Below are 27,599 nucleotides of genomic sequence, written 5' to 3'. Positions count from 1 at the left end.
ACTTTTGAAAGTGGCAGCACACTGCAAACACTGAACAATATCCATCTGAGCAGTTGAGACAATTATGGGGGGTATTGCACAAAAATTTAGGAGAATGAAAAATTTAGAAATTTAAATAGAAAAATGGCCACTGGGGGGGGGGAACAGGAATAGTTAAAACAGCCAAGGTCTTGAAAACGGAATGCACATATGGGAAAAGAACCAAGTCATTAGGCTATCCGCCTTGAATCTGTATATTAATCCATGTGAGTTTAAGCTTAAGTGGGATAAGGTGCTGTCAGGGACTGCGGAGTCCCTAGATCTTGTCTCCCAGAATTCTGACATAAACTGCTTTTTTACTGATAATCAGGCCCGCGTGTGAATATTTTCACCCCTAACATTTGGTGTAGTCTGGAAGGATGTTGCTATCACTCGGCAAGGCAGACGGACGGTGAGATAACATCCAACGAATCTGGTAACAAGGCTAAATGAGTAAAAGAGTCAGTTTAAAATTCCTCTTTTTTTTGTTTTTTGAAAAGCAAAATATTCTGGTTTAAAAAAAAACAATGATCAAAAATGGGTGTGATCTCTGTGGAACAGAGAAAACGAAAAAAACGAAACTGGCAAAACTACAGGCAGAAACTAGAGACTGTAGCCACTTGGCTCAAATTATTGCCGATTGCCCTCTTCCAGATACGTGCAACCCCAGCCGGAAAGCCACGACTGAGTCCCGCCAAAATTCTATACGTCAGACCCTCTCGCACTCCCTGGGATCAAGAAAACAATGACTACTGAAATGGCCAACTATGTGATAACCTTAATTAAGGTGTTGAAAGGCCTCCATTCACGGGTGTGAGCTGCTTATGAGGAAATACCTCCCTTCTGTCACTATTAAACCGGGAGAGTATCTCCTGATTTGTAATTGGATTAGGAAAGGACTGGGGAAAAATGCCTGAACCCACATCCATCATTGTAAGGCCTTGAAGTAACATGAAAAGTAACCTTTTTGTTTCCAAGCCCTAGGTTACTGTTCCACCCAGCCTGTAGGGTGAAGTACCTACTTATCACCGTAGTCCTGCTGGGACTCTTGGAGACAAATAGGGAGGCCAAGCAAAGAACCTGTGGAGGCAGCGGAAAATGAGTCCATCACCTGTGTCAAGACGACACTTTACGCTGCATCAACAACGCCCCGAGGAAGGAGGAATGTGACCCCAGTGGACGGATGTTCGACCTACGTGTGACAACCTCACCAAACCCTGACCTCCTTGATGGAAGAACTGAAGGAAGATTGCCCTGCCATCGGATTGGATGTAGATGGGACTATAGTTGCAAAAACAGGCATAGTACCGCCAGGACAAAAGTATAAGGGAGGGATGTGTTAGTGAAGTATAACCCTTCAAAGGACAAGGCAGAAAAGGGAATTACATATAAACACATATCTGGGCGGATCATGGGGGTCTTATCTGGTGCATTGATTAGTGATCCTGGGAGTGGTAACACTTATAATAATCATGCTTAGCTTCCTAATGAAATGCTTGTGCAAAAGTGTCAGTACAGCAGTAATTCCACAACAGTTAATACAGCAACATGAAGTGAGCCTAATGGATGAGAAAGAAGATGCAGAGGGAAGGAGGAAAATGATAGAAGTGCAGATAGAATGGGAAAGACTGAGACAAGTGGCTATAGATGAGAAGTTATCATGAAATGATAAAAGGGGGGAATGAGAATTTGGTTCAAGTTAGAATCAGAGCTTAATGGGAAATGGAATGAGAGATTGGTCAAGTTAAAAATCAGAGCTTGATGGGTAATGGGATGTCAAGCTTATATACGTGCATTGTGAAATGAATAGCTTCTGCGAGAAAGCGTTATCATGGCCTTGGCTGTCTGGAAAGCCTGTGAACCATCCGTGGGAGACTGTAACTGTTTGTGAGAACTACATTCCTCAGGACTGTCGATAAAAACTTGCTATACTATGAAACATACAAACTAATTATTATTAATGATGGCAAAAAATAATTACTTAAAGGAGGGGCGTAATGAGCTAATTGTATCACTAATGATTGAAAGGCTTGATGGGTTTTGTAAGAATATAGTCAACTGTAACTAAGCGAAATGTGCTTTTCACTTGAGTTACAGCTGTGTTGCAGCCCCACGGTAAATAAAAGGTTCTTTTAAGTTACCTGGTGTTCGACTGCTGATTACCCCTGGACTGCAAAAATTTAGTATTTTCATTTTCATGGCAAAAAACAAGAATTAAATTCATGATTATTCAGTAGTTAACATTGATTATCATTAGTGAATTGGTGTATTAGGTTATCATATTGCAAAGACTAGATCTTTATTTTTTTAAAATAACACGATCAACCAAAATGTTTCCAGAAACTGCAGAGCTATCAGAATTTCTTTGAAAAATAAATTACTTTTATAATTTTGAGAAGTTACAAGACATCATACTCTGGGCTAGTAATCCAGAGACCCAGGTTAATGCTCTGGGGATCTGGGATCGAATCTGCCGATGACATATTGAATTTGAATAAAAATCTCAAATTAAAAGTCGAATGATGACATTGTTGATTGTTGTAAAAACCCATCTGGTTCATAAATGTTCTTCAGGAAATCTGCTCTCCTTACATGGCCTGTCCTACACGTGACTCCAGATCCACAGCAATGTTGTGGTTGATTCGTAAGTGCCCTCTGAAATAGCATCAAAAGACAAGCAGTTCAAGGGCAATTGGAATGAGCAGTAAATGCTGGTCCAGCCAGTGACCCCCACCTCCCATGAATGAATAATTTTAAGGCGGCTCATTGTTCAATCTGAAGATTAGTAAGAAACTGTCTCTTTGATTGGATTTGATTTATTGTCACGTGTACCGAGGTAGTGAAAGGTTTTGTTCTGCGTACAGTCCAGAAAGATCGTTCCATACATGAAAAAACTCAGACATACGATAAATACACAATGTAAATACATAGACACAGATCCCAGGAGAAGCGTAGATAACTAGTGTATCTTGTATCAAATGTATCAATTACAAATTACTATTAATTAGCTACCAGTTTGTAACAGATGATTAAATAAGCAGTGATCTTTAATTGATTTACAATTAAATAATAATGAATCAGTAGTTATAGTAAAAGTTTGAGTTTTATTTGTTGTAAAAATGTAAAAGCTTAATTGTTGTGTATATAAAGAATGTGCATTGAGGATAAATATAGCAGCAAGAGAGACCTTCCAACTCTGATTAGCCTCAATGTTTGAAACTGTTTGAATAAGGAATTGTGCAGAATCAGGTAAAGGGCAGTGAAACAGTTCGATTGTATTCCTGTCAAAGGTAATGAGAGAAGGTGGTTTTCAGTAATTAAAGATCCAATTAAATTAAACTGGTGCCCAATTGACCAATGGTTATATTACCACAGGCCCAACTCTGACATGAGGTAATGGTCACTTTGGGGGTAAAAGTCGAGTTTCCAAAGGTCTTCCTTGCTGGCCAAGTACTGAAGACTCTCGAGGCCGAGTTCCAAGGAAATTAGTGTCAAAGAAGGAGCCAGGGTGGGTTACGCTTCCACAGACTGATCACTGCCATGAAGTTGTAAACGTCAATTTCTTCAAGTCAGTCAGTAAAGCTTTTCTTTAAAAAAACTCCTTTTTAAATTTACTGTTCAGAATTCTGCCTTTGATTTAATTGGTTAAAGTCATGTCCGAACCAAAGCAAATTTATTAATTGGGGATGTCTGAAATCAATTAATATCAGAAAGCATCAATCTTCAATTTAAAACCTCCACTTCTGTAGCACCTTTCATAACCACAGCATGTCCCAAAGAGCTTCTGAAGTGTCGTCACTGTTATAGGAAATGCAGCAGCCAATTTCCACAAAGCAACATGGCACAAACAGCAATGTGGCAATGTGCAGATGATCTGATTTTGGTGATGTTGATTTAAAAAAAAATACATTTTGTTAAGGTTTTGTAATTTTATAATAATAAGTGACAACAGTAAACAATGCAAATCCACATAAAACATCGTGCATAAATCATCTCCATCCCGAACAAGTCCCTCCTACCCTCAACAGAGAATAGCCTAACTACCCCCCTTTACGTTTTTTGCCTCTGCTGACAGTTAATTTTCTCTAAAGAAGTCGACAAACGGCTGCCACCTCCGGACGAACCCGAGCGTTGACCCTCTGAGGGTAAACTTGATTTTGCAAGTCTGAGAAATCCAGCCACGTCGCTAACCCAGATCTCTGATTCCGGGGGCTTCGAGTCCCTCCACGCTAGCAATATCCGTCTCCGGGCTACCAGGGAGGCAAAGGCCAAGACATCAGCCTCTCTCGCCCCCTGGACTGCCGACACTCCAAAATCCGGCATCTCTGGACTCGGCACCACCCATGTTTTTAGGGCCGTGGACATGACATCTGTAAAACCCTGCCAGAATCCCCCAAGCTTCAGGCAGGCCCAGAACATACGGACATGACTTGCTGTCCCCCCACCCCCCCCCCCTCTCCTCTACCCCAAGAAACCTGCTCATCCGGGCCACCGGCATGTGTGCCCGGTGAACGGGGCAGCACGGTGGCACAGTGGTTAGAATCGCTGCCTCACGGTGCCAAAGTCCCAGGTTCGATCCCGGCTCTGGGTCACTGTCTGTGTGGAGTTTGCACATTCTCCCCGTGTTTGCGTGAGTTTCGCCCCAACCCCAAGATGTGTAGACAAGGTGGATTGGCCACGCTAAATTGCCCCTTAATTGGAAAAAATAAATTTGGTACTCTTAAATTTTTTAAAAAATGTCTGCCCTGTGAACGACCATAAATTGTATCAGGCTGAGTCTGGCACATGATGAGGACGTATTGACTCTGCTCAAGGCATCCGCCCACAGACCGGCCTCTATCCCTCCCCAGAGCTCCTCTTCCCATTTGCCCTTTAGCTCCTCTATCTGAGTTTCCCCCGACTCCATGAGATCTTTGTAGATATCTGATACCTTTCCCTCTCCCACCTCTCATAACGTTTAAGAGGCTTCTGACTTTGGCCGTAAGTTGCCCGCCCTTCACAAACCCCGTCTGGTCTTCCCTTATCACCTCAGGGACACAGCCCTCTAGCCTTGAGGCCAATATGCTGGCCAACAGTTTGGCATCCACGTTCAATAGGAAGATTGGCCTATATGACCCGCATAGCTCAGGGTCCTTCTCGCCCTTCAGGATCGAGGCCTGTGACATTGTTGGGGGAAGGGCACCCTGCTCCCTTGCCTCATTAAATTCCCTCACCAGCAGCGGGCCCAGCATCTCCGAGAACTTCTTATAAAATTCAACTGGGTAGCTGTCCGATCCCGGGGCCTTACCCAATGCCTGGCCCCCAGCCCCTCTACTATTTCTTCAATTCCAATCGGGGCTCCCAACTCCTCCACCAGTCCTTCCTTCGGACATCAACTCACCCAGAAACTGCCTCATCCCCTCTACCCCAGCTGGGGTTCTGACTCCTATAACTTGCTAGAAAACTCCTTAAACACCCTGTTCACCCCTGCTGGGTGCAAGACCGGGTTCCCACCTCTGCCCTTCACTCTTCCAAGCTCCCTGGCCGCCTCCCTTTTCCTCAGCTCGTGCGCTAGCATCGTACTGGCCTCACCATACTCGTATACCGCTCCCCCCTCGCCTTCCTCAGTTGCTCCTCCGCCTTCCCTCCAGATAACAGCTCAAACTCCATTTGTAGCCCCTGCCACTCCTTCAATAACCCCGCCTCCGGGGCCTCCGAATATGTCCTGTCCACCTGGAGTATTTCCCCAACTACCCTATCCCTCTCTGCTCGCTCCACCTTTTCCCTATGGGTCTGTATCGACATTAACTCCCCCCTAACCACTGCCTTCAGCGCTTCCCAAACCGTTGCTGCCGAGACATCCCCCGTGTCATTTATTTCCAAATAGTTCTGGATAGATTCCCTCACCCACCCGCACACCCACTCATCCGCCAACAGTCCCACACCCAACCTCCATTGCGCGCGCTGCCCTCTCTCCTTATTCACCTGTAAATCCACCCAATGTGGGGCATGGTCCGACAGAGCAATTGCCGAATATTCGGTATCAACCACCCCCACCAGCAGAACCACGCTCAGAATAAAGAAGTCGATCCGGCAGTACGCTTTGTGCACATGGGAGAAAAAAAGAAAATTCCTTCACTCTTGGCCGTCCGAACCTCCACGGGTCTACCCCCACCCCACAATTTACTCCATGAACCCCTTTAGTTCCTTCGCTACTGCTGGCACCCTCCCTGTCGTTGACCTCAACTCCCGCCACCTCACCATGATGAACTTGCCCCCACGCCCACCACTATTCTCCCTGCCTCAAATGCCACCCGTTTGTTGATCAGGATAGCGACCCCCCTAGTCTTAAGAGTCCAGCACTGAAATGAAATACTTGGCTGACCCATCCCTTCCTCAATCTGGTCTGATCTATTGCTCTCAGGTGTGACTCCTGTAACATTGCCACGTTCGCCTTCAATCCCTTCAAATGTGTGAACACGTGAGCTCTCTTAACCAGCCCATTCAGCCCTCTAACGTTCCATGTACTGATCACCCTTCTTAGGCCAGCCTCCAGCTCGCGTTCCTCACCTCCGTTGGTCCTCGACCTCCCCTTTTGTCTCTCAGCAACAGTTTCTCCTCTGTCAGAAGAGCAGCTCCCTCTTCCCGCTCCGCCCCACTCTTAGCAGCACAAGAATCCCAACCCCCCTTAACAAACTTACCACCTGCTCACCACCCCCTCCCCCACTGCACTTCCGTGATTTAGCCCACCTAGCCTGGTAACCCACCCATGACGCCAGACATCCTATCCCACCCCCCCTCGAACATACATATTCAAAACATCACAGTCCCCAATCAACACACAGCAGAAAAAATTCCTACACCATTTACCTACTGAAATAAAGTTAACTTACAAATCTAAGCAACGGCCTAAAAAACTGTTACACAGAGAGCACTGCATATACAGATCAAAACTAAAAAAACTTTAACAGAATCGATACCGCAATACCCTCCCCCAAATTTCAATGCCCTCACAATCCTGCCAGCCTTTTGTCTTTGATAAAGTCCATCGCTTCGTCCGGCGATTCAAGGTAAAGTTCTTGGCCCTCAAACGTGACCCACAGACGCATTGGGTATAACAACCCAAACTTCACTCCCTGCTTGAAGAGGGCCGATTTTACCCTATTGAATCCAGCTCGTCTTTTGGCCAGTTTCACGCCCAGGTCCTGGTAGATGCGCAGCTCACAGTTCTCCCACTTGCAGCTCAGTGTCTGCTTTGCCCACCGCAAAATCCGCTCCTTATCCAGGAACCGGTGCATTCGCACCCGGATCACAATTGGAGGTTCATTTTGCTCGCGGCTTCCTCGCAAGTGCTCTATCTACTTCCAAGGGTCGAGAAAACGCCCCATCTCCCATCAGCTTTTCCAGCATATATGTCACACATGCCCTTGCGTCCGACCCTTCACTGCCCTACAGGAGGCCGACAATCCTCAGGTTCTGTCTCTGGGACCTGTTCTCCAGCTCCTCCTGCAACTTTTTCTGGTGGTCCCTCATCAGCCCCACCTCCACCTCCAAAGCGGTTAAATGGTCGTCGTGCTCAGCCACCTTCTGGATCGCCGGTCTATGGCCTTCCAGTCCCTGTTCCACCCAATCAATCCTTGCCTTAATTAGGTTGCCTTCATTTGCTTGGTGAAGCTCTCCTGAATGAACTCCACCCGCAGTAACATTGACCACTGTGCCACCAAACCGGGATCCTGCGCCTCTGCCATGCTTTCCCGTGCTGCAGGTTCTACAGTCAGCTTCGCTGTTCAACTAATTCTTCTTGGACAACCATTTCTGGTCCACGGCTCCACATACTGGTGGGGGATTTCTCCTCACTGTCTCACTCTCCGCCGATGTTTCTAATAGAATTATGAAAAAAATCGGGAGAAAAGGTTCAAGAGGTCCGTCATGAGTGGGAGCTCCCAAATGCGCGACCTCCTACTCCATGGCCGCCACCAGAAGTCAAAACGATGAACATTTAGAGACAGTTTGGTCCGGTGGGCTCGTGGAAGGGAGGGAAGCAGCAGAGGCAGCTGATCGGATTGACTCAATCTCAGTCACAAAGAAGCTGCACAAGCTCCTCACACTTCTTGTTGGAGGTGAGGATGGAAGAGACAGGGGAGAGCGAGAGTACTTCAAAGGGAAATAACTTGTGTCAGAAATATAAAAAATTTTCAACACACTGCGGATTTAAAACAAATCTAATTTATTTGAATTTTTGCCAGAATATTAGCCCCTGTAAATGGGCTGGGGTTTGTTATCAGCAGAAAGAGACCCAAATGAACATGGTTCTGTCCTGAATGTAAGGAACAGCAAAATCCAATCACTGTGATTACTTGTGGCCTCGTTGGTGTCTCAGCAGGTGGGATGAAGTGATGAATCCCTGTCCACACTGGGAGCAGGTGAATGGTCTCTCCACAGTGTGAATTTGCTGGTGTGTGGACAGACTGGATGACTCAGTGAATCTCTTCCCACACTGGGAGCAGGCAAATGGTGTCTCCCCAGTGTGAATTCGCTGATGTACAGTGAGGTCAGATGATTTTCTGAACCCAGTCCCACAGTGAGAGCACCTGAACGGTCTCTCGTCAGTGTGAACACGTTGATGGCGCATCAGATCACGAGAACTTTTATAGCTCTTCCCACAGTCTGGACATTGGAAAGGTCTCTCATCAGTGTGAACTCGCTGGTGTGTCTGCAGGTCGGATGAGTCAGTGAATCCCTTCCCACACTTAGAGCAGCTGAATGGTCTCTCCCCAGTGTGAATTCGCTGGTGCTTCCGCAGGTGGGCGGACTGAATGAATCCCTTCCCACACTTGGAGCAGCTGAATGGTCTCTCCCCAGTGTGAACTCGCTGGTGTCTCCGCAGGGTGTTTGACTGAGTGAATCCCTTCCCACACTTGGGGCAGGTGAATGGTCTCTCCCCAGTGTGACTGCGTCGATGAGTTTCCAGCAGGGACGGGTAAGTGAACCCTTTCCCACAGTCCGCACATTTCCACGGTTCCTCCTCAGTGCGGCTGCATTTCTGTCTCATGGGGCCTGATGATGTGTATGGTTTCTCCCCACTGTGAACGATGCTTTTTCCTTCCATGTTCAAAATCCGCTGATATTCAGGATATGATAAATTGAGGGCTCTGTCAGATCCTAATGTGATGCTTGGTTTGAGTTTCCGGACTTTGAAGCCTCCCCTTCGAACACCCTGTGAAACTGATTGAAAACAGAAAATAGGGAGTGAGGGAGAACCCACAAAAACACAAAGGCAGATTGTGAATTGGGCTGAATGAATCTGGTCATTTGTGGGGCCGGCTCTGGGAAAAAGTGACCATGAAAACTGCTGGATTGTTATAAAAACCCAACTGGCCTCTTTGGGAGAAGTGAGAAAGAGGTGAAGAGAGATTTTGTACATCTACAAGTCATATTAATGAGAATAGATGGCAAAGCTAATTCGATCTGGAGCTTCATAAACAATAACCAAAGAGATAATGCTGGAACATCTCAGCACGTCTGGCAGCATCTGTAGGGAGAGAAAAGGTCTCATGTTGAGTCCAGATGGTCCTTTGTTTGGTCTTTTCTCTCCCTACAGATGCTGCCAGACCTACTGAGATGTTCCAGCATTTTCTCTTTGGCTTCAGATTCCAGCATCCGCAGTAATTTGCTTTTATTCATAAACAGTAATATTGATACCAAAACTATGCTTCTGGTGGCACGGTGATTAGCACTGCTGCCTCACGGCGCCAGGGACCCGGGTTCAATTCCGGCCTTGGTGACTGTGTGGAGTTTGCACTTTCCCCCATGTCTGTGTGGATTTCCAGCCAGTGCTCAGGTTTCCTCCAACAGTCTAAAGAAGGGAACGTTAGGTGGATTGGCCTTGATAAATTGCTTTTAGTGTCCAGGGATGTGCAGGTTAGGTGGGGCTATGGGGGTCACAGGGACAGGGTAGGAATGTTGGCCCAAACAAGTGCCCTTTCAGAGGATCAGTGCAGACTTGATGGGCCGAATGGCCTCCTTCTGCACTGTCGGAATTGTATGGTTCTATTTCTATTCCATGCATCTTTATAAAGCTCTGTCCACCACTCTTCAGGAAGGATGTGAAGATTCTTGAGGGGGTGCAGAGGAGATTTACCAGATTGGTTCCAGCAAAGGAGGTTGAGGGGAGATTTGATTCAGGTCCACAAGATTATGCCAGATAACCTCACACTTGTTTATAATGCCACAATCTTGCCCATTCACCTTGTCTGTCAATTTCTTCTTGCAATTTAATGCAATCATCTATGCTGTCTATGATGCCACCGAACTTTGTATCATCAGCAACTCAGAGAAACTGGTTTAGCACACTGGGCTAAATCATTGGTTTTTAAAGCAAACCAAGGCAGGCCAGAAGCACGGTTTAATTCCCGGACCAGCCTCCCCAAACAGGCGCCGGAATGGGGTGCTTTTCACAGTAATTTCATTTGAAGCCTACTTGTGACAATAAGCGATTTTCATTTAATTTCATTCACAGTGCAGAAAAGGCCCTTCGGTTCACCGAATTTGCACCGACACATGATAAACCTGACCCACCTACCTAATCCCATTTACCAGCACTTGGCTCATAGCTTTCGATGTTATGACGTGCCAGTCTTCATCCAGGCACTTTTTTTAGAGGATGTGAGGCAACCCGTCTCTATCACCCTCCGAAGTCAGTGCATTCCAGACCGTCGCCACCCTCTGGATAAAAATATTTTTCCTCAGTACCTGTGTCAATAAATCTAATGATGTGGAGATGCCGGCGTTGGACTGGGGTGAGCACAGTAAGAAGTCTTACAACACCAGGTTAAAGTCCAACAGGTTTGTTTCAAACACGAGCTTTCGGAGCACGGCTCCTTCTTCAGGTGAATCACCTGAAGAAGGAGCCGTGCTCCGAAAGCTCGTGTTTGAAACAAACCTGTTGGACTTTAACCTGGTGTTGTAAGACTTCTTACAATAAATCTAATCCCCACTCTCTGCTGGTTAGCCAATTCTCGATCCAAGCTAATATATTATCTCTCAACCCCGTGGGATTTTACGTTGATTATTATCTTGTGTGACACCTTATCAAACATATTCTGGGAGTCCAAATACATCTACAGGACCCCATTATCCACTTGGCTTGTTACATCTTCCAAGAACTGGAAGAAATGAATCAAACACAATCTACCCTTCGCAAAACCACGCTGACTCTGATGGATTGCAGTTTGACTTTCCAAATGTCCAGATACTGCTTCCTCAATAACGGATTCCAACAGTCTCCCAACAACAGGCTTTAAACTAACTAGTTTCCTACTTTCTGCCTTTTTGTCCTAATCCAGTGACATTGGAGAATTTCTCAGTGGAGCCTCATTCACAATCACTGAGACTAACTTTAGATTCAAGATTTTATTAATTTAATGGATTGGAGCCCATGTCCCCAGAACATGTTCCTGTCTCACTGGGTCAGTGTCTCTCCCCCCCTGGTCTCTATGAAGTTGTTTGTGGAGGGAAGCCGGAAGTGACGGACAGTGAGAGTGGAGAATCTTCATTGTTCGGCTCTGGGCCCCAGTGGGGTTTGTAAACACCGCCCCCCAACACTGACCGCTCACCTGACACCTCACAATGCTCGGACAATGATTGACGGTATCGCGAGACCAATAGGAATAGAGTGGGCGGGTCCGAGTGGACTGGTCCCCCAGCCAATCGGAGTGAATCAGGGGCGGGACTGGGCTGGGTGAAGCATGCGCATTGAGATTAATGGTGACGCGCAAAAGGTTGTTTCTCGGATCCACAATCCATGAAGGTGGGAATGGCGGGACGGAGGGAGACCTGGAACTCTTCGTAAACATGTTATATCAACCGAACATCTGACAAAATAACCTGCCGGTACCTGGCGATATGAGCGGAGGCTGCAGCTTTGTAACAGACGAGACTATGCGGCCGCCATTTTTATTTGGTGCTGGCAGCCGCACGCATGCGCACTCGGTATCATATTTGGAGCACTTGCGGCAGTGCGCACGCGCACCCACCATCTTTATTGGGGCACGAGCTGCAGAGCGCATGCTTAGTCGCCATCATTGTTGGGGGCAACATTTTAAAATGTGTTTTCATGACAGAATGTCCAGCAGACTGTTTCACTCTGAGTTACAAATTCTTATTTACGGGGCAGAATATATGTCGAGGGCAATGACAATAATTCTAATTTATATTGTGACTTGAACAGAATGTAATTTTTAAGACTTTCAGAGAAACGTTACAAAATAACAATTGACACTGAGCCACATGAGGAGATATTAGATTTTAAGGTGAATCTTAATGGAGGAAATTGAGTCAGAGTTAGAGAGTTTTAAGGAGGAAATTCCAGAAATTGAGGCCTTGGCAACTCCGTAATGGTGGAGAGATTAAAATCAGGAATTCTCAAGTGGCTGGAATTAAATGAGTGCAGAGATCTCAAAAGGATGTATGTGGAGGAGATTACAGTGATTTGGCTGATCACTACCATGGAGAAAAAGAATAATGAGATTTAAACTTTTTTGTGTCTTTTAAAAGGAAGCATTTGCAGATCAATGGGACAGGGGCTGGTGTGAGTAAGCACATGGGTAGCAGAGTTTGGGATGGGATGGAGGGGGTTGTTTAATGTTCGAGTCCGGCTGCGAGTGCGTTGGAATAATTTGTTTGAGAGGTTACAGAAGAATGGATGATGGTTTCTGCAGCAGATGAACAGAGACTAAGGTGGAGTTGAGCTATGTTCCTGAGGTGGCAATCTTGGTGACAGTGTGGGTATGTGGTCAAGAGCTCATCTCGGGGTGAAATATTTCACCAGGGTTGTGAACAGTCTGCCTTAGCCTCAGACGTTGGACAGGAATTGAATTGGTAACAAGGGGATGGAGCTTGTAGAGGGGATGAAAGGGAATGGGTTCAGTCTTCTCAATATCTAAATGGAGGAAAGTTCTGCTCATCCAGCACTGGATGTCGGACAAGATCGGACAGTGTGTGTCTTGGAAAGGAACTTGCAGATGGTGATGTTCACATATATCTGCTGTCCTGCTCCATCCAGGTGGTGGAGGTTAAGTATTTAGGAGATTCTGTCAAATTGTGATTCAGTTGTTGGTCCATTGCTTCCTATTATCCCCACTCCTTCCTCACTCTCTCTCCCTTTCCATCAATCTTTCAGATTCTCTCTCTCACTCACTTTTTCTCTTTCACTCTGTTTCTCACATAGAATTCTCTAGCCCAGAGGGTTGTGGATGTTAATAATAACATCCCCCCTCCCCCCCCCCCCTCCCTCCCCCCCCTCCCCCCCCCCCCCCTCCCCCCCCCCCCCTCCCTCCCCCCCCTCCCCCCCCCCCCCCTCCCTCCCCCCCCTCCCTCCCCCCCCCCTCCCCCCCCCCTCCCTCCCCCCCCCCCCCCCCCTCCCTCCCCCCCCCCCCCCTCCCCCCCCCCCCCTCCCCCCCCCCCCCCCCTCCCTCCCCCCCCCCTCCCCCCCCCCCCCCTCCCCCCCCCCCCCTCCCTCCCCCCCCCCCCCTCCCCCCCCCCCCCCCCCTCCCCCCCCCCCCCCCCCCCCCCCTCCCTCCCCCCCCTCCCTCCCCCCCCCTCCCTCCCTCCCCTCCCCGGTCCCCCAACCCCCCGCAGGCCCAGAGGGACAGTGAGAGTCCTAAACATTGTTGTACCATCTGATTGATATTTCATACGAGCCTTTTTCTGTTCCATAGAATCCTTTCAGTGCAGAACGAGGCCATTCGGCCAATCAAGTCTGCATGGACTCTCCAATACGGCACCCCACTCAGGACAACACCTCCACCCTATCCCCAGAAACCCACCTAACCTTTGGACACTCAGGGTCAATCTTTTAGAATGACCATTCCACCTAACCTGCGCTAACCACAGTCTTTTTTTTTTTTTTTTTTTTTAATTTTTTTTTTTAAATTTAGATTACCCAATTATTTTTTCCAATTAAGGGGCAATTTAGCGTGGCCAATCCACCTACTCTGCACATTTTTGGGTTGTGGGGGCGAAACCCACGCAGACACGGGGAGAATGTGCAAACTCCACACAGACAGTGACCCAGAGCCGGGATCGAACCTGGGACCTCAGCGCCGTGAGGCGGTTGTGCTAACCACTAGGCCACCGTGCTGCCCGCGCTAACCACAGTCTTTGGGCTGTGGGAGGAAACTGGAGCACCCGGAAGGAACCCACGCAGATACTGGGAGAAAGTGCAAACTCTACACAGTCACCCGAGGCTGGAATCAAAACCCCCTCCCTCTGATCTCCAGTCAGCCTCTGTTCGAATGAAAAGAGCCCCAGTTTCTCTAATCCCTTCTGGTAACTAAAGCCTCTCTTCCCTGGGGTCATCTCAGTGAATCTTTTCTACACCCTCTCCATGGCCTTGACATCCTTCCTGGTGTAAGATCCCCAAAACCTGATCTAATATTCCAACTGCAGTCTAACCAATGATTTGTACAGATTTACATGACCTCTGTCCTTTTGTACTCCACACTTAGAATTATAAAACCTTGGATCCCATGTGCTTTTTAAAAAACGTTGTCAACTTGTCCTCCCACATTTAAATATTTGTGTATCTGAACTCTTTTTAGGGTTAGGGAGATATTAACAAAACATGGCTGAAATACATTGACATCCAATGTCTGATATAATTTTATTTACAGCGCTGCAATAATACAGACAGTCAAATCCTTACATGGTTCTGGTCCTCAGTGAAATACTGAAATGATGAACTTTAGATATACTTCATATATTCCACAGGAAACAAATTACATTTGGTTTGTCCACATTGAGTCCTTTTTTTAAATTTAGAGTACCCAATTGTTTTTTTTTCAATTAAGGGGCAATTTACTGTGGCCAATCCACCTACCCATCACATCTTTGTGTTGTGGGGGTGAAACCCACGCAGACACAGGGAGAATGTGCAAACTCCACACGGACAGTGACCCAGGGCCGGGATCGAGCCTGGGTACTCAGCGTCATGAGGCAGCAGTGTTAACCACTGCGCCACCCCATCCACATTTAAATTTTATAAATTTTTACAGATGCACCACAGAAATGAAATGAAAAAATGAAAATCGCTTATTGTCACAAGTAGGCTTCAATGAAGTTACTGTGAAAAGCCCCTAGTCACCACATTCCGGCACCTGTCCGGGGAGGCTGGTACAGGAATCGAACCGTGCTGCTGGCCTGCTTGGTCTGCTTTAAAAGCCAGCGATTTAGCTGAGTGAGCTAAACCAGCCCCTGGTTTAAGCAACCTATCTTACTGCATCACACCTTGTATGGTAACTGATCAGCCCAAGACCGGATTAACCACACTAAATTGCCCCTTAGTGCTCAGAAAACATGCTTAAGGTTAGGTTAGGGTCGTTGGTATAGGGAATGGGAGTGGACTTTTATAATCTTTATTATTATTGTCACAAGTAGGCTTACATTACCACTGCAATGAAGTTACTGTCAAAGGCCCTAGTTGTCACATTCCGGCGCCGGTTGGGGTACTCTGTGGGAGAATCCAGAATGTCCAATCCACCTAGCAGCACGACTTTTGGGACTTGTGGGAGGAAACTGGAGCACCCGGAGGAAACCCACGCAAATACGGGGAGAACGTGCAGATTTCAATGTGGGTTTTGAGGAGAGATTTAGCCTGCTGCTGCTGAGTAGACTGAACACTGGTTCTGAAATACTGTCACACTGATCCAAATCCTCCCAGTCAATCCAGAGTTCAGATTTAAGTAGAATTATTTAAGTTAAAAAACTGGTCCCATTTAATTTATTTAAACTTGGGTCAGCAAACCCCGTCACACAAACTACAAGAGATAGTCTTTGAGATTAATTATTCCTTTAATGTCTGTGCTGTTCTGAATGTTGACAGTATTAACCTTCTCCTTAACATGCGCTTACCCTTCTTTAGGTTAATTCTAAAAATGTTTAACTAACTTGCTGGAGTTTTTTGAGGAGCTAACAAAAAGCGTTAATGAGGGTAATGCTGCAGATGTGGTGCACATGGACTTTCAAAAGGCATTTGATGCAATGCCACACAACAGACTTGTGAGCAAAGCTATAGCTCATGGAATAAAAGAGACAGGAGCAACATGGATACAATATTGGCCGAGTAATAGGAAACAGAGAGGACTGGTCAATGGATATTTTTTGGGTCTGGCGGAAGAGTTTAGTCATGTTCCCCAGAGGGTGGTATTGGGACACCTGCTTTTCTTGATATATATCAATGATCTAGACATTGGTGTACAGGGAACAATTTCAAAGTTTGCGGATGATACAAAACAAAAGTACTCAGTATCCTGGGATTTATTATTCTGTGGCACAGTGGTTAGCACTGCTGCCTCACAGCACCTGGGACCTGGGTTCAATACTAGCCTTGGGTGACTGCCTGTGTGGAGTTTGCATGTTCTTCCGTGTCTGCATGAGTTTTCTCTGGGTGCTGCGGTCCCCGCCCCCCCCCCCCCCCCCCAACAGTTCAAAGGTGTGTTGGTTAGGTGGAGTTACTTGGATAGGGATGGGAAGTGGGCCTAGGTAGGGTGCTCTTTCGGTGAGTCGGTGCGGACTTGATGGGCCGAATGGCCTCCTTCTGCTCTGTATGGATTCTATGATTAATAGGGGAATAGAGTAGACGAGCAAAGAGATTATGCTGAACTTATACAAGGAACTTGTTAGAACCATTCTTGGAAACTTCTTCTGCACTCTCTCCAATGTGTTCCCATCCTTTCTATGGAGTGGCGCCCAGAACTGTGCACAATATTCCAGTTGAGGTCTCAAAGGGCATGAACGGAGGTGAGGGAAACGAGAGAAAGAGGAGTTCAGGGCCTGGACAAAGGGGAATTTTAGAGGAGACTTGGCCCAGTGGGTGAGGGGAATTATCAACAGCAGAGAAAGCTGATTGAATGGACTCAATCTTAGTGACAAAGAAAAGCATGAGTTCCTCCTCCATGAGCACTTGTGGGGAGGTGAGGATGGAGGAGGCAGGGGAGAGGGAGAGACCTTCAAAAAGAATTGTTTACGTTGACAATATTAAGATTTAACACACAAATCTTTATTTTTACTTTTTCCAATTTAGTGGAGATTTTGCGTGGCCAATCCACCTACCCTGCACATCTTTGGGTTGTAGGAATGAAACCCACGCAGATACAGGTAGAAAAGGCAAACTCCACACCGACAATGCCCAGGGCCGCGATGAAAGCCGGGTTCTCGGCGCCGTGACTCAGCAGTGCTAACCACTGCGCCACCTTTCCACGGGCCACACACAAATCATTTAACACAAAGCTCATTTATTTGGCTTTTATCGAGAATATTAACCCCTATAACTGGCCGATGATCATGAAGTCCTCCAAGGGGCTGGAGGCAGAGGTAGCGGTCGCTATGGACATGGAGAAGGCGTTCGACCAGGTTGAATGGAATTATTTGTGGGAGTCCTGGGATGGTTTGGGCAGGGCTTTATTGACTGGGTTCGGTTGCTGTACCAGGCACCAGTGGCGAGTGTGCGGACGAACCGGGTGAGCTCGGACTACTTTAGCCTGCACCGGGGGGATAAGGTAGGGAATGTCCCCTCTCCCCACTGTTGTTTGACTTGGCTATAGAGCCATTGGCGATGGCGCTGAGAGCGTCAAAGGATTGGAAGGAGCTGGTCCGTGGGGGGCTGGGGGGGGGGGGGGGAGTGGAACACAGGGTCTCGTTATATGCAGATGACCTACTCCTATACAATTCTTTTTTTTTTAAATAATTTTTATTCAAAATTTTCATAAAATATCAACAACAAAAAGTAATTTTTTTTTACAAAGAACAGAAAAAATGAAGAAACAGTCCACCCCCCACCCCCGCGCATACACAAAGGAAGAGGTAAATTAACACCTGCCATTCGCACACAACACGCGCCCGCCCCTTCGACACCCCCCCACCACAGTGTGTACATAGAGAAAGAAAGAAATCAACGCCCCCCATTGGCACAGAACAAATATGCCCATCCCTTCGGTCCAAAACAACGAAACACCCCCCCCCCCTCCTCCCTCCCCCCGGTTGCTGCTGCTACTGGCCTTTTCCTATCGTTCTGCCAGGAAATACAGAAATGGCTGCCACCTCCCGAAAAACCCCTGCACTGATCCCCTTAGGGCAAATTTCACATTCTCTAATTTAATAAACCCCGCCATATCGTTGACCCAGGCCTCCACGCTTGGGGGCCTCGCATCCTTCCACTGAAGAAGAATCCTCCCCCGGGCTACTAGGCACGCAAAGGCCAGAACACCGGCCTCTTTCGCCTCCTGCACTCCCGGCTCCACTGCAACCCCAAAAATTGCGAGCCCCCAGCCCGGATTGACCCTGGATCCTACCACCCTCGACACCGTCCTCGCTATGCCCTTCCAAAATTCCCCCAGCGCTGGGCATTCCCAGAAACTATGAGCATGATTTACTGGGCTCCCTGAGCACCTAATACACCTGTCCTCACTCCCAAAGAACCGGCTCATCCTTGTCCCGGTCATGTGAGCCCTGTGTAGCACCTTAAACTGTATGAGGCCAAGCCTCACACAAGAAGAGAAGTTCACCCTTCCTAGGGCGTCCGCCCACATCCCCTCCTCAATCTCCTCACCCAGCTCCTCCTCCCATTTACCCTCCTACTCCTCAACCGAGGCCTCGTCTACCTCCTGCATCACCTGGTACGCTTCCGAGATCCTCCTGTCACCAACCCACACCCCCGAGAGCACCCTGTCCTGGACCCCACATGGTGGCAGTAGAGGGAACCCCGCCACCTGCCGCCTGCAAATGCCCTTACCTGCATGTACCTAAAGGCGCTCCCCGGGGGGAGCCCGAACTTCCCCTCCAGCACACCCAGGCTCGCAAACTTCCCGTCTACAAACAGGTCCCCCAACCTCCTGATACCTGCCCTGTGCCAACTCAGGAACCCGCCATCTATTCTCCCCGCAACAAACCGGTGGTTGCCCCATATCGGGGCCCTCATCAAGGCCCCCACCTCCCCCCTGTGCCGTCTCCTATACAATTCTGACCCATTAGCGGGCATGGGAGAGTTTATGCGGATCTTTGGGGAATTTGGCCGGTTCTCAGGATACAAATTGAACATGGGTTTTTGCGATCTGGTCGAGAGGGCAGGAGCTGGGGGAGCTGCCGTTTAAAGTGGTGGGAGGGAGTTTCCATTACTTGGGAATTAGGGTGGCACGGGGATTGGAGCAGGTACATAAATTAAATTTGACCCGGTTAGTTGAACAAATGAAGGAGGACGTTCAGAGGTGGGACATGCTCCCGTGGTGGGGAGGGAACAGTAAAAATGAGATTTTTGTTTATTTTCCATTTTCCAGTGCCTCCCTATTTTTATACCAAAGACCTTTTTAAAGCGGGTGAACAAGGTGTTTTCTGGTTTTGTGTGGGTGGGTAAAACCCCGCGAGTAAAGAGAAGTGTTGCTGAGCAGAGAGGGGGGGGGGGGGGGGGGGGGCTGGGCTGGCGCTGCCAAACTTGAGTAACTACTACTGGATGGCAAATATAGCCATGTTTAGGAAGTGGGTAGTGGGGGAGGGGTTGGTGTGGGAGCGGGTAGAGACACAAGGAAGGACACAAGTTTGGGGGCATTGGTAATGGCTCCTCTGCCATTCTCGCCGGCCCGGTACTCCACATGCCCAGTGGTACTGGCGGCCCTGAGAGTTTGGGGGCAGTGGCGGAAGCATATGGGAGTGGAGGGAGTGTCGGTGTGGGCATCAATTTGTGGCAACCACCAGTTAGTCCCGGGGAGCCTGGATGGGGAGTTTTGGAAGTGGCAGAGAGCAGGCATTGAGAGGCTGCGAGATCTATTTATTGATGGGAGCTTTCCATGTTTCGAGGATTTGGAGGCGGAGTTTGAATTGCCGGGAGAGAATGGGTTTCGATATCTGCAGATAAGGGATTTTGCGCTAAGGCAGGTTCCAACTTTTCCGCTTCTACGGCTACAGGGGATACAGGACCGGGTAGTTTTTAGAACGTAGGTGGGGGAGAGGAAGGTTTTGAAAATGTATAACAAACTTATGGAGTGAGAGGAAACCCAGATAGGTGAGCTAAAGCGTAAATGGGAAGATGAGCTGGGAGGGGAGATAGAGGTGGGTCTGTGGGAGGATGCGCTGAGCAGAGTCAACACGTCCTCATCATGTGCCAGGCTCAGCCTGATACAATTCAAGGCGGTTCACCGGGCACACATGACAGTGCTTCAATTTTCATTTCAGTGGCCCGGATGAGCATGTTTTTTGGGGTGGAGGACAGGTGTGTGAGGTGCACGGAAGGGCCCGCATTCCATGTTCACGCCAACTCCGGTTAGGGGATACTGGCAGGGATTAGCAGATGTCATGTCCAGGGTGCTAAAGACGAGGGAGGCGCCGGGTCCAGAGGTGGCAATTTACGGAGTGTTGGAAGACCCGGGAGTCCAGGGGGCGAGAGAGGCTGACGTTTTGGCTTTTGCCTCCTTGGTAAACCGGAGACAGATATTGTTAGCATGGAGGGATTCGAAGACCCCAAAATCAAAGGTCTGGGTTAGCGACAAAGCTGGGTTTCTCAGTCTTGAGAAAATGATGTTCGCCCCAAGAGGGTCAATGTTCGGGTTTGTTCGGAGGTGGCAGCCATTTATTGACTTCTTCGGAGAAACCTAAACTGTCAGTGGGTTCGATAAGGTGAGGGGGATAGGAGGGGAGTCAGGCTATTTTGTGTCTAGAGTAGGCAGGAGCTGTGGGAGAAGGAGGGATGTGTTACTCACTGAATTGTGTTTACATTTGTGTTGGTGTCGTTTGTTATAAAATCATAAATGCCTTCATAAAATGTTTTTTTTTAAAAAAGAGTATTGATAGGCAGAGGGATCTGGGTGTACAGGTACACAGGTCACTGAACGTGGGAGTACAGGTGGAGAAGGTCCTCAAGAAGACATACGACATGCATGCCTTCATCGGCCAGGGTATTGAGTTAAAAAATTGCCATGTTGCAACATTATAGAAACTTAGTTTAGCCGCAATTGGAATATAGTGGTCAATTCTGGTCGCCAGGCTACCAGAGGAATGTTGAGACTTTGGAGAAGATACAGAAAAGATTTACCAGATGTTGCCTGTTCTGGAGGGTATTAGCTATGAGAAGAGATTGGAGAAATCAGGTTTGTTCCCACTGGAACAACGGAGCTTGAGGAACGGCCTTATTGAAATCTACAAGATTATGAGGGGTATAGACAGAGTGGATAGTCAGAAACTTTTTCCCAAGGTGGAAGAGACAATTTCTAGGGGGCATAGGTTTAAGGTGCGAGGGGCAAGTTTTAAAGGAGATGTATGAGGTACGTTATTCTACACAGAGGGTGGTGAAAGCCTGGAACTCACTGTCGGGAGTGGTGGTGGAAGCAGGGACGATAGTGAGTTTTATGGGGCGTCTTGACGATAATATGAATAAGACGGGAATAGAGGAATGTGGTCACCAGAAGGGGAGGGGTTTTTAGTTCAGATGGGTGGCATGTTTGGAGGGCCTGTTCCTGTGCTGTACTTTTCTTTGTTCTTTATGACCATCAAACTGCATTAACCTTTGACCTGGGTAATTTGACATCCATGACCCTGGTTTGTAGAGACCCAGGTGCCTGATTGATGAAGCAGAACAATGGCAGATAAGGAAAGATAATGAAGCAAATTCTGCTCTCTGGATCCCACTGCCTGATGGGATGTCTTGCCCCATGTGTCCAAATATCTGCAGCTCTGTTCAGTCACATGAAGACCTGGGGCAGAAAAACATGACCCTGAGTAGACGCCATCCTCGAATCGAGCGACTGCTGATGACAAAAGGGTCAATGTGCAGCAGGAGGGGTCATCCTGGAGCAGGGAGCAGGAGCGGCCATCCTGGACCAGGGAGCAGGGGAGGTCATCCTGGAGCAGGGAGCAGGAGTGGTCATCCTGGACCAGGGAGCAGGAGGGGTCATCCTGGAGCAGGAGGGGTCATCCTGGAGCAGGGAGCAGGAGTGGTCATCCTGGAGCAGGGAGCAGGAGGGGTCATCCTGGAGCAGGGAGCAGGAGGGGTCATCCTGGACCAGGCAGCAGGAGGGGTCATCCTGGACCAGGGAGCAGGAGCGGTCATCCTGGACCAGGGAGCAGGAGCGGTCATCCTGGAGCAGGGAGCAGGAGCGGTCATCCTGGAGCTGGGAGCAGGAGCGGTCATCCTGGAGCAGGGAGCAGGAGCGGCCATCCTGGAGCAGGGAGCAGGAGCGGTCATCCTGGAGCAGGGAGCAGGAGCGGCCATCCTGGACCAGGGAGCAGGAGCGGTCATCCTGGAGCAGGGAGCAGGAGCGGTCATCCTGGAGCTGGGAGCAGGAGCGGTCATCCTGGACCAGGGAGCAGGAGCGGCCATCCTGGAGCAGGGAGCAGGAGCGGTCATCCTGGACCAGGGAGCAGGAGCGGTCATCCTGGAGCAGGGAGCAGGAGGGGTCATCCTGGAGCAGGAGCGGTCATCCTGGAGCAGGGAGCAGGAGCGGTCATCCTGGAGCAGGGAGCAGGAGCGGTCATCCTGGAGCAGGGAGCAGGAGCGGTCATCCTGGACCAGGCAGCAGGAGGGGTCATCCTGGAGCAGGGAGCAGGAGGGGTCATCCTGGACCAGGGAGCAGGAGGGGTCATCCTGGAGCAGGGAGCAGGAGCGGTCATCCTGGACCAGGCAGCAGGAGGGGTCATCCTGGAGCAGGGAGCAGGAGGGGTCATCCTGGAGCTGGGAGCAGGAGCGGCCATCCTGGAGCAGGGAGCAGGAGCAGTCATCGTGGAGCAGGCAGAGAGAATGCTGTGGGTTTCTACCCTGGACTGTGTGAAGGGGAAATAAATCGTACATGTTAAGGTTATGATATGATTTAAGAATGAGGTTTCAGTCTGAATAAAACACCAGAAAAGGGGTTACATATTGTTACAAAAATTCAAATTGAGCTTTGTAAAACTTTAAGCACAAGTCAGCAGAATTTGCAGCTGTGTTCTCACAAGGACAGCGAACTTCAATAACAAGGAACAGGAGGTAACGGCTGTCTCAGTAACAGATAGGGACAGTGGACAATAACAAGGAACAGGAGGTAACGGCTGTCTCAGTAACAGATAGGGACAGTGGACAATAACAAGGAACAGGAGGTAACGGCTGTCTCAGTAACAGATAGGGACAGTGGACAATAACAAGATAAGCGGTGCCTGCAAAGAGTAGGTGAAAGTGTGTGTTTATATATACCAGATTGAAACTTTAAACAATGACTGTGCATGTGTTCAATAAGTTAGAACTATGTGCCACTTTGTGTGAACAATAAAATTAGTTCAGCAAGATGCTTGTTGAGCTTTCTCTCGTAAATCTGCTCGGATATTCCTGTGAATCATTTGTTCGGAGAAGTTAACGGTGCCAGCTTGAGAACGATGACAACTGACAGTGAGGTTTCTGTTCATTTACAGGATACTGGAAGAGGAGGTTTAGCAGACGGGAAACTCAAACCAGACATCCCATGGCGATCTGACAGAGTCACTCGATTCATCAGAACCTGAATATCAGCAGCATCTGGGTGTGGAAGGTAAAAGGTTTGTCTGTTCTGTCTGTGAGGGAAGATTTCAGGTCTCAGTGTGACTGGAAAAGCCCCGAGATTCACAAACCCTGGTTAGACCAAACCTGGAGAACTGTGTTTAGTTCTGGGCAACAAACCTGAGGAAGGATAGAATGGCCTCAGAGGGACTGTAGCACAGATTTACCCGAGTGATATCTGAACCCCCCCGGGGTTAAATTACAAGGTGCAACAAAGGAAAGACTGTGTGGACTGTGCACATTCTCCCCAGTCTGCGTGGGTTTCCTCCGGGTGCTCCATTTGCCTCCCACAAACATGTGCAGGTTAGGTGGATTGGCCATGCTAAATTTTCCCTTTGTGTACAAAGGTAGTGTTATGGGAATAGGGTGGGAGAGTAAGCCTCGGTAGGGTGTTCTTTCAGAGGGACAGTACAGACTCGATGGACCGAATGGGCTCTTTCTGTACTGTAAGGATTTAAGGATTTCTTGGAAAGAGCCATAGAGTCATAATGGTACAGAGGAGGCCATTCCACCCATTGAGTCCGTGCCAGCTCTCCACAGCAATCCAGTCAGTCCCGTTCTCCTGCTCTATCCCGTGTCCTTGCAGGTTTATTTCCCTCGTGTCTCTCCAATGTTGTTCAAAATCATTCATCGTGCCTATTTCCACCCCCTCGTGGGCAGCAGGTTTTGGGTCATTATCACTCACTGTGTAAAAATATTCTCCCTCACATCCCCGTCTATCTCTTATCCAAAAATGTAAATCTCTGTCCCAGATTTTTTTTGTCTACCTGATCCAAACCCGTCAGAATCTTGAGAACCTTTACCAAATCTCCCCTCAGCTTCTCTTGCTCCAACTATTCTGGTAAGTCTGTAACTTCTCAAGAATCTTCACATCTTTCCTAAAGTCTAGTGACCAAATCTGGACACAATACTGGAGATGTGACCTAACCAGAGCTTTAGAAAGATTCAGCATAACTTCCCGGTTTTTGTATCAGTTTTCCTGCTTATGAAGCTCAACACCCCATTGGCTTTACTAACTAATCTCTCAATATGTCTTGCAGATATACAAAATCCTTTTCCTTTACTTGCCACCTCTATCTCTCTCCTTTCTGAGAGGCCAGAGTCCTGTGTAGGTCCAGACCAAGTGGAAGGTTCCCTCCCTGGTGGATATTAGCGAATCAGTTGAGTTTTCACAATAATCCAGTAACTTTCATCATCACTTCTTCCTGGTCTCCGGTAGCACGGTGGTTAGCACTGTTGCTTGACAGCTCCGGGGTCCCAGCTTCAATTCCCGGCTTGGGTCACTGTCTGTGCGGAGTCTGCACTTTCTCCCTGTGTCTGTGTGGGTGTCCTCCAGGTGCTCCAGTTTCCTCCCACAGTCCAAAGATGTGCAGCTCAGGTGGATTGGCCATGATAAATTGCCCTGAGTGACCAAAAAGGTTGGGTGGGGTTACTGGGATAGAGTGGAGGTGTGAAGCAACAGAAAAGTATATTTAGCCTTCAGAGAGCAAGTCTGCAACAATTTGAAATGAATTCCAGGATCTCTGATCAATCCGATATCCATTCATGTGTTTGCAGACAGGAAGCAGGTGAATATCCTCTCTCCACTTTGTAATTGACAAGTTTACAGTTGTGATGATGATCAAATCCTTTAACACACACACACATACACACCCTCTGTGCAGTGTGAACTCACTGACGACATAGAAGTTTAAACGACTGAGTGAATCGCTTCCCACACACGGAGCAGGTGAACAGTCTCAGCCCAGTGGGAACTTGCTGGTGTATCCACAGATTGGATGATTAATGAATCCAATCTCGCGTCATATCACTGCGCAACCTTTCCCCAGTATGAACAATTTGATGATTGATCAGGTCAGTTGAAACATTTCCACACATGGAGAGAGTGAATGACTGTCCAACAGGCGACTGTGTGATTGAGTGAATCCCTCCACACACAGAGCAGGTATTCAGCCTTTCCTCAGTATGAACTCACTGGTGTCTCAGAAGGGTGTATGTCTGATATACTCTCTACTCACACAGGGCATCAGACAGCCCCTCCCCGTTGTGAGTGTGCTGGTGTGTCAGCAGGTTGGATAACTGAGTGAATCCCTTCCCACACTGAGAGCAGCTGAACGGCCTCTCCCCAGTGTGAAGTCGCTGGTGTGTCAGCAGGTAGGATGAGGTAGTGAATCCTTTACCACACACAGGGCGGGTGAATGGTCTCTCCCCAGTGTAAATACGCTGATGTACAGTGAGATCAGATGATCGCCTGAACCCAGTCCTACAATCAGAGCACCTAAACGGTCTCTCGTCAGTGTGAACATGTTGATGGGACATCAGTTCCTCAGAATTTATATAGCACTTCCCAGAGTCTGGACATTTAAAAGGTCTGTCCTCACTGTGAACTCGCTGGTGTCTCAGCAGGTTGGATGATCGAGCAAATCCCTTCCCACATTTGGGGCAGGTGAACACCCTCTCCCCAGTGTGAATTCGGTGGTGGGATGAACAAGTGAATCTCTTCCCACACCAGGAGCAGCTGAATGGTCTCTCCCCAGTGTGAATTCAGTGGTATGATGAACAAGTGAATCTCTTCCCACACCAGGAGCAGCAGAATGGCCTCTCCCCAGTGTGAGTGCGCTGATGGGTCAGCAGTTGTGATGAGGCACTGAATCGCTTCCCACACTCACTGCAGGGGAACAGCCTCTCCCCAGTGTGAGTTCGCTGGTGTTCCAGAAGACTATATCTCTGAGTGAATCTCTTCCCACAGTCAGAGCAGGTGAACGGCCGCTCCCCAGTGTGAATGGACTGGTGTCTCTGGAGGTTGTGTGAGTGACTAAATCGCTTCCCACACTTGGAGCAGGTGAATGGTCTCTCCCCAGTGTGAATGTACTGGTGTGTCAGCAGGTAGGATGAGGTAATGAATCCTTTCCCACACTCAGAGCAGGTGAACGGCCTCTCTCTGGTGTGACTGCAATGATGTGCAGTCAGATCAGATGATCGCCTGAACCCAGTCCCACATTCAGAGCACCTGAACGGTGTCATGTCAGTGTGAACACGTTGATGGGACATCAGTTCCTCAGAACCTCTACAGTGCTTCCCGCAGTCTGGGTATTTAAAAGGTATCTCGTGGGTGTGAACTCGCTGGTGTCTCAGCAGGTTGGCTGAGTGAGCTAATCCCTTCCCACACTCGGAGCAGCTGAACGGTCTCTTCCCAGTGTGGACTCATTGGGGTCAATAGATGGGATGAGGTAGTGAATGTCTTCCCACATTCAGAGCAAGTGAGTGATCTCTCCCTGTGTGTGTCACTGTGAATTTCCACTTCAATGGGTAATTGTATCCCTTCCCACAGTCCGCACGTTTCTACGTTCTCTCTCTGCTGTAACTGCGTTTGTCTCAACAGGACAGCTGATCGGCTGAAATCTCAGCCACACAGAACCTGAGCACAGTTTCCACTGTGAACGGTGTTGTTTCCCGTCCATGTTCAAAATCCGTCAGCATTTGGATGATGATGAAATTTTCACCCATTCCTTTGTTCTCTGTAGATTTAACAGTTCTAATGCAGTCCCAGCTGGTCCCCCACATTAAACCTCCCTATGAACCCAAGATCTTTATTGCTTAATCACACCAAGGTTCAGTCATGCTCACAGACCTACAAAGGCTCCCAGTTAAGAAGCAGATACATTAAAAAATACCCCATGCTCTTGTTCCCCCCTCACCCCCTTCCACTCTCTATAATCTCCTCCATGCCATTCTCTATCTCTCTATAATCTCCTCCATGTCATTCTCTATCTCTCTATAATCTCCCCCATGCTCTGGTCTCTCTCTCTCTCTCTGTAATCTCCTCCACGCTCTTATCTCCCAGTCTCTGCAATCTGCTCCAGCCTCACAACCTCCAAGGTCTCTGCACTCCTCTCATTCCAGCTTCCTGACCATTCCTGATTTTAATCACTCCATGTTTGGTATCCATGCCTCGAGCTGAGGCCATAAACTCTGGAATTTCTGCCCCAAATCTCTTGACTTCTCTATCTTCCTGTCCTCCTTTAAGATACTCGTTAAATCCAACTCTGACCAT

The 27,599-nt window shown here is 48.3% G+C and overlaps 1 protein-coding gene across 1 annotated transcript; it reads right to left on the bottom strand.

Annotated features, from left to right (window-relative positions):
- Positions 1 to 549: 549 nt before the first annotated feature.
- Positions 550 to 27,599, bottom strand: LOC119961528 (gastrula zinc finger protein XlCGF7.1-like). Its single transcript, XM_038788859.1, has 5 exons — positions 27,435 to 27,599; positions 25,904 to 25,972; positions 13,292 to 13,336; positions 8,466 to 8,830; positions 550 to 568 (listed from the first exon to the last, which is right to left on the bottom strand). Exons 1-5 carry the CDS (start codon positions 27,597 to 27,599, stop codon positions 550 to 552), a joined length of 663 nt encoding a protein of 220 aa, XP_038644787.1.

This window comes from Scyliorhinus canicula, unplaced genomic scaffold (genome assembly GCF_902713615.1).
Source record: "Scyliorhinus canicula unplaced genomic scaffold, sScyCan1.1, whole genome shotgun sequence".
NCBI lineage: Eukaryota > Metazoa > Chordata > Chondrichthyes > Carcharhiniformes > Scyliorhinidae > Scyliorhinus > Scyliorhinus canicula.
Note: the sequence above shows the minus strand (reverse complement) of the source record. Positions and strands in the feature narration are given on the sequence as shown.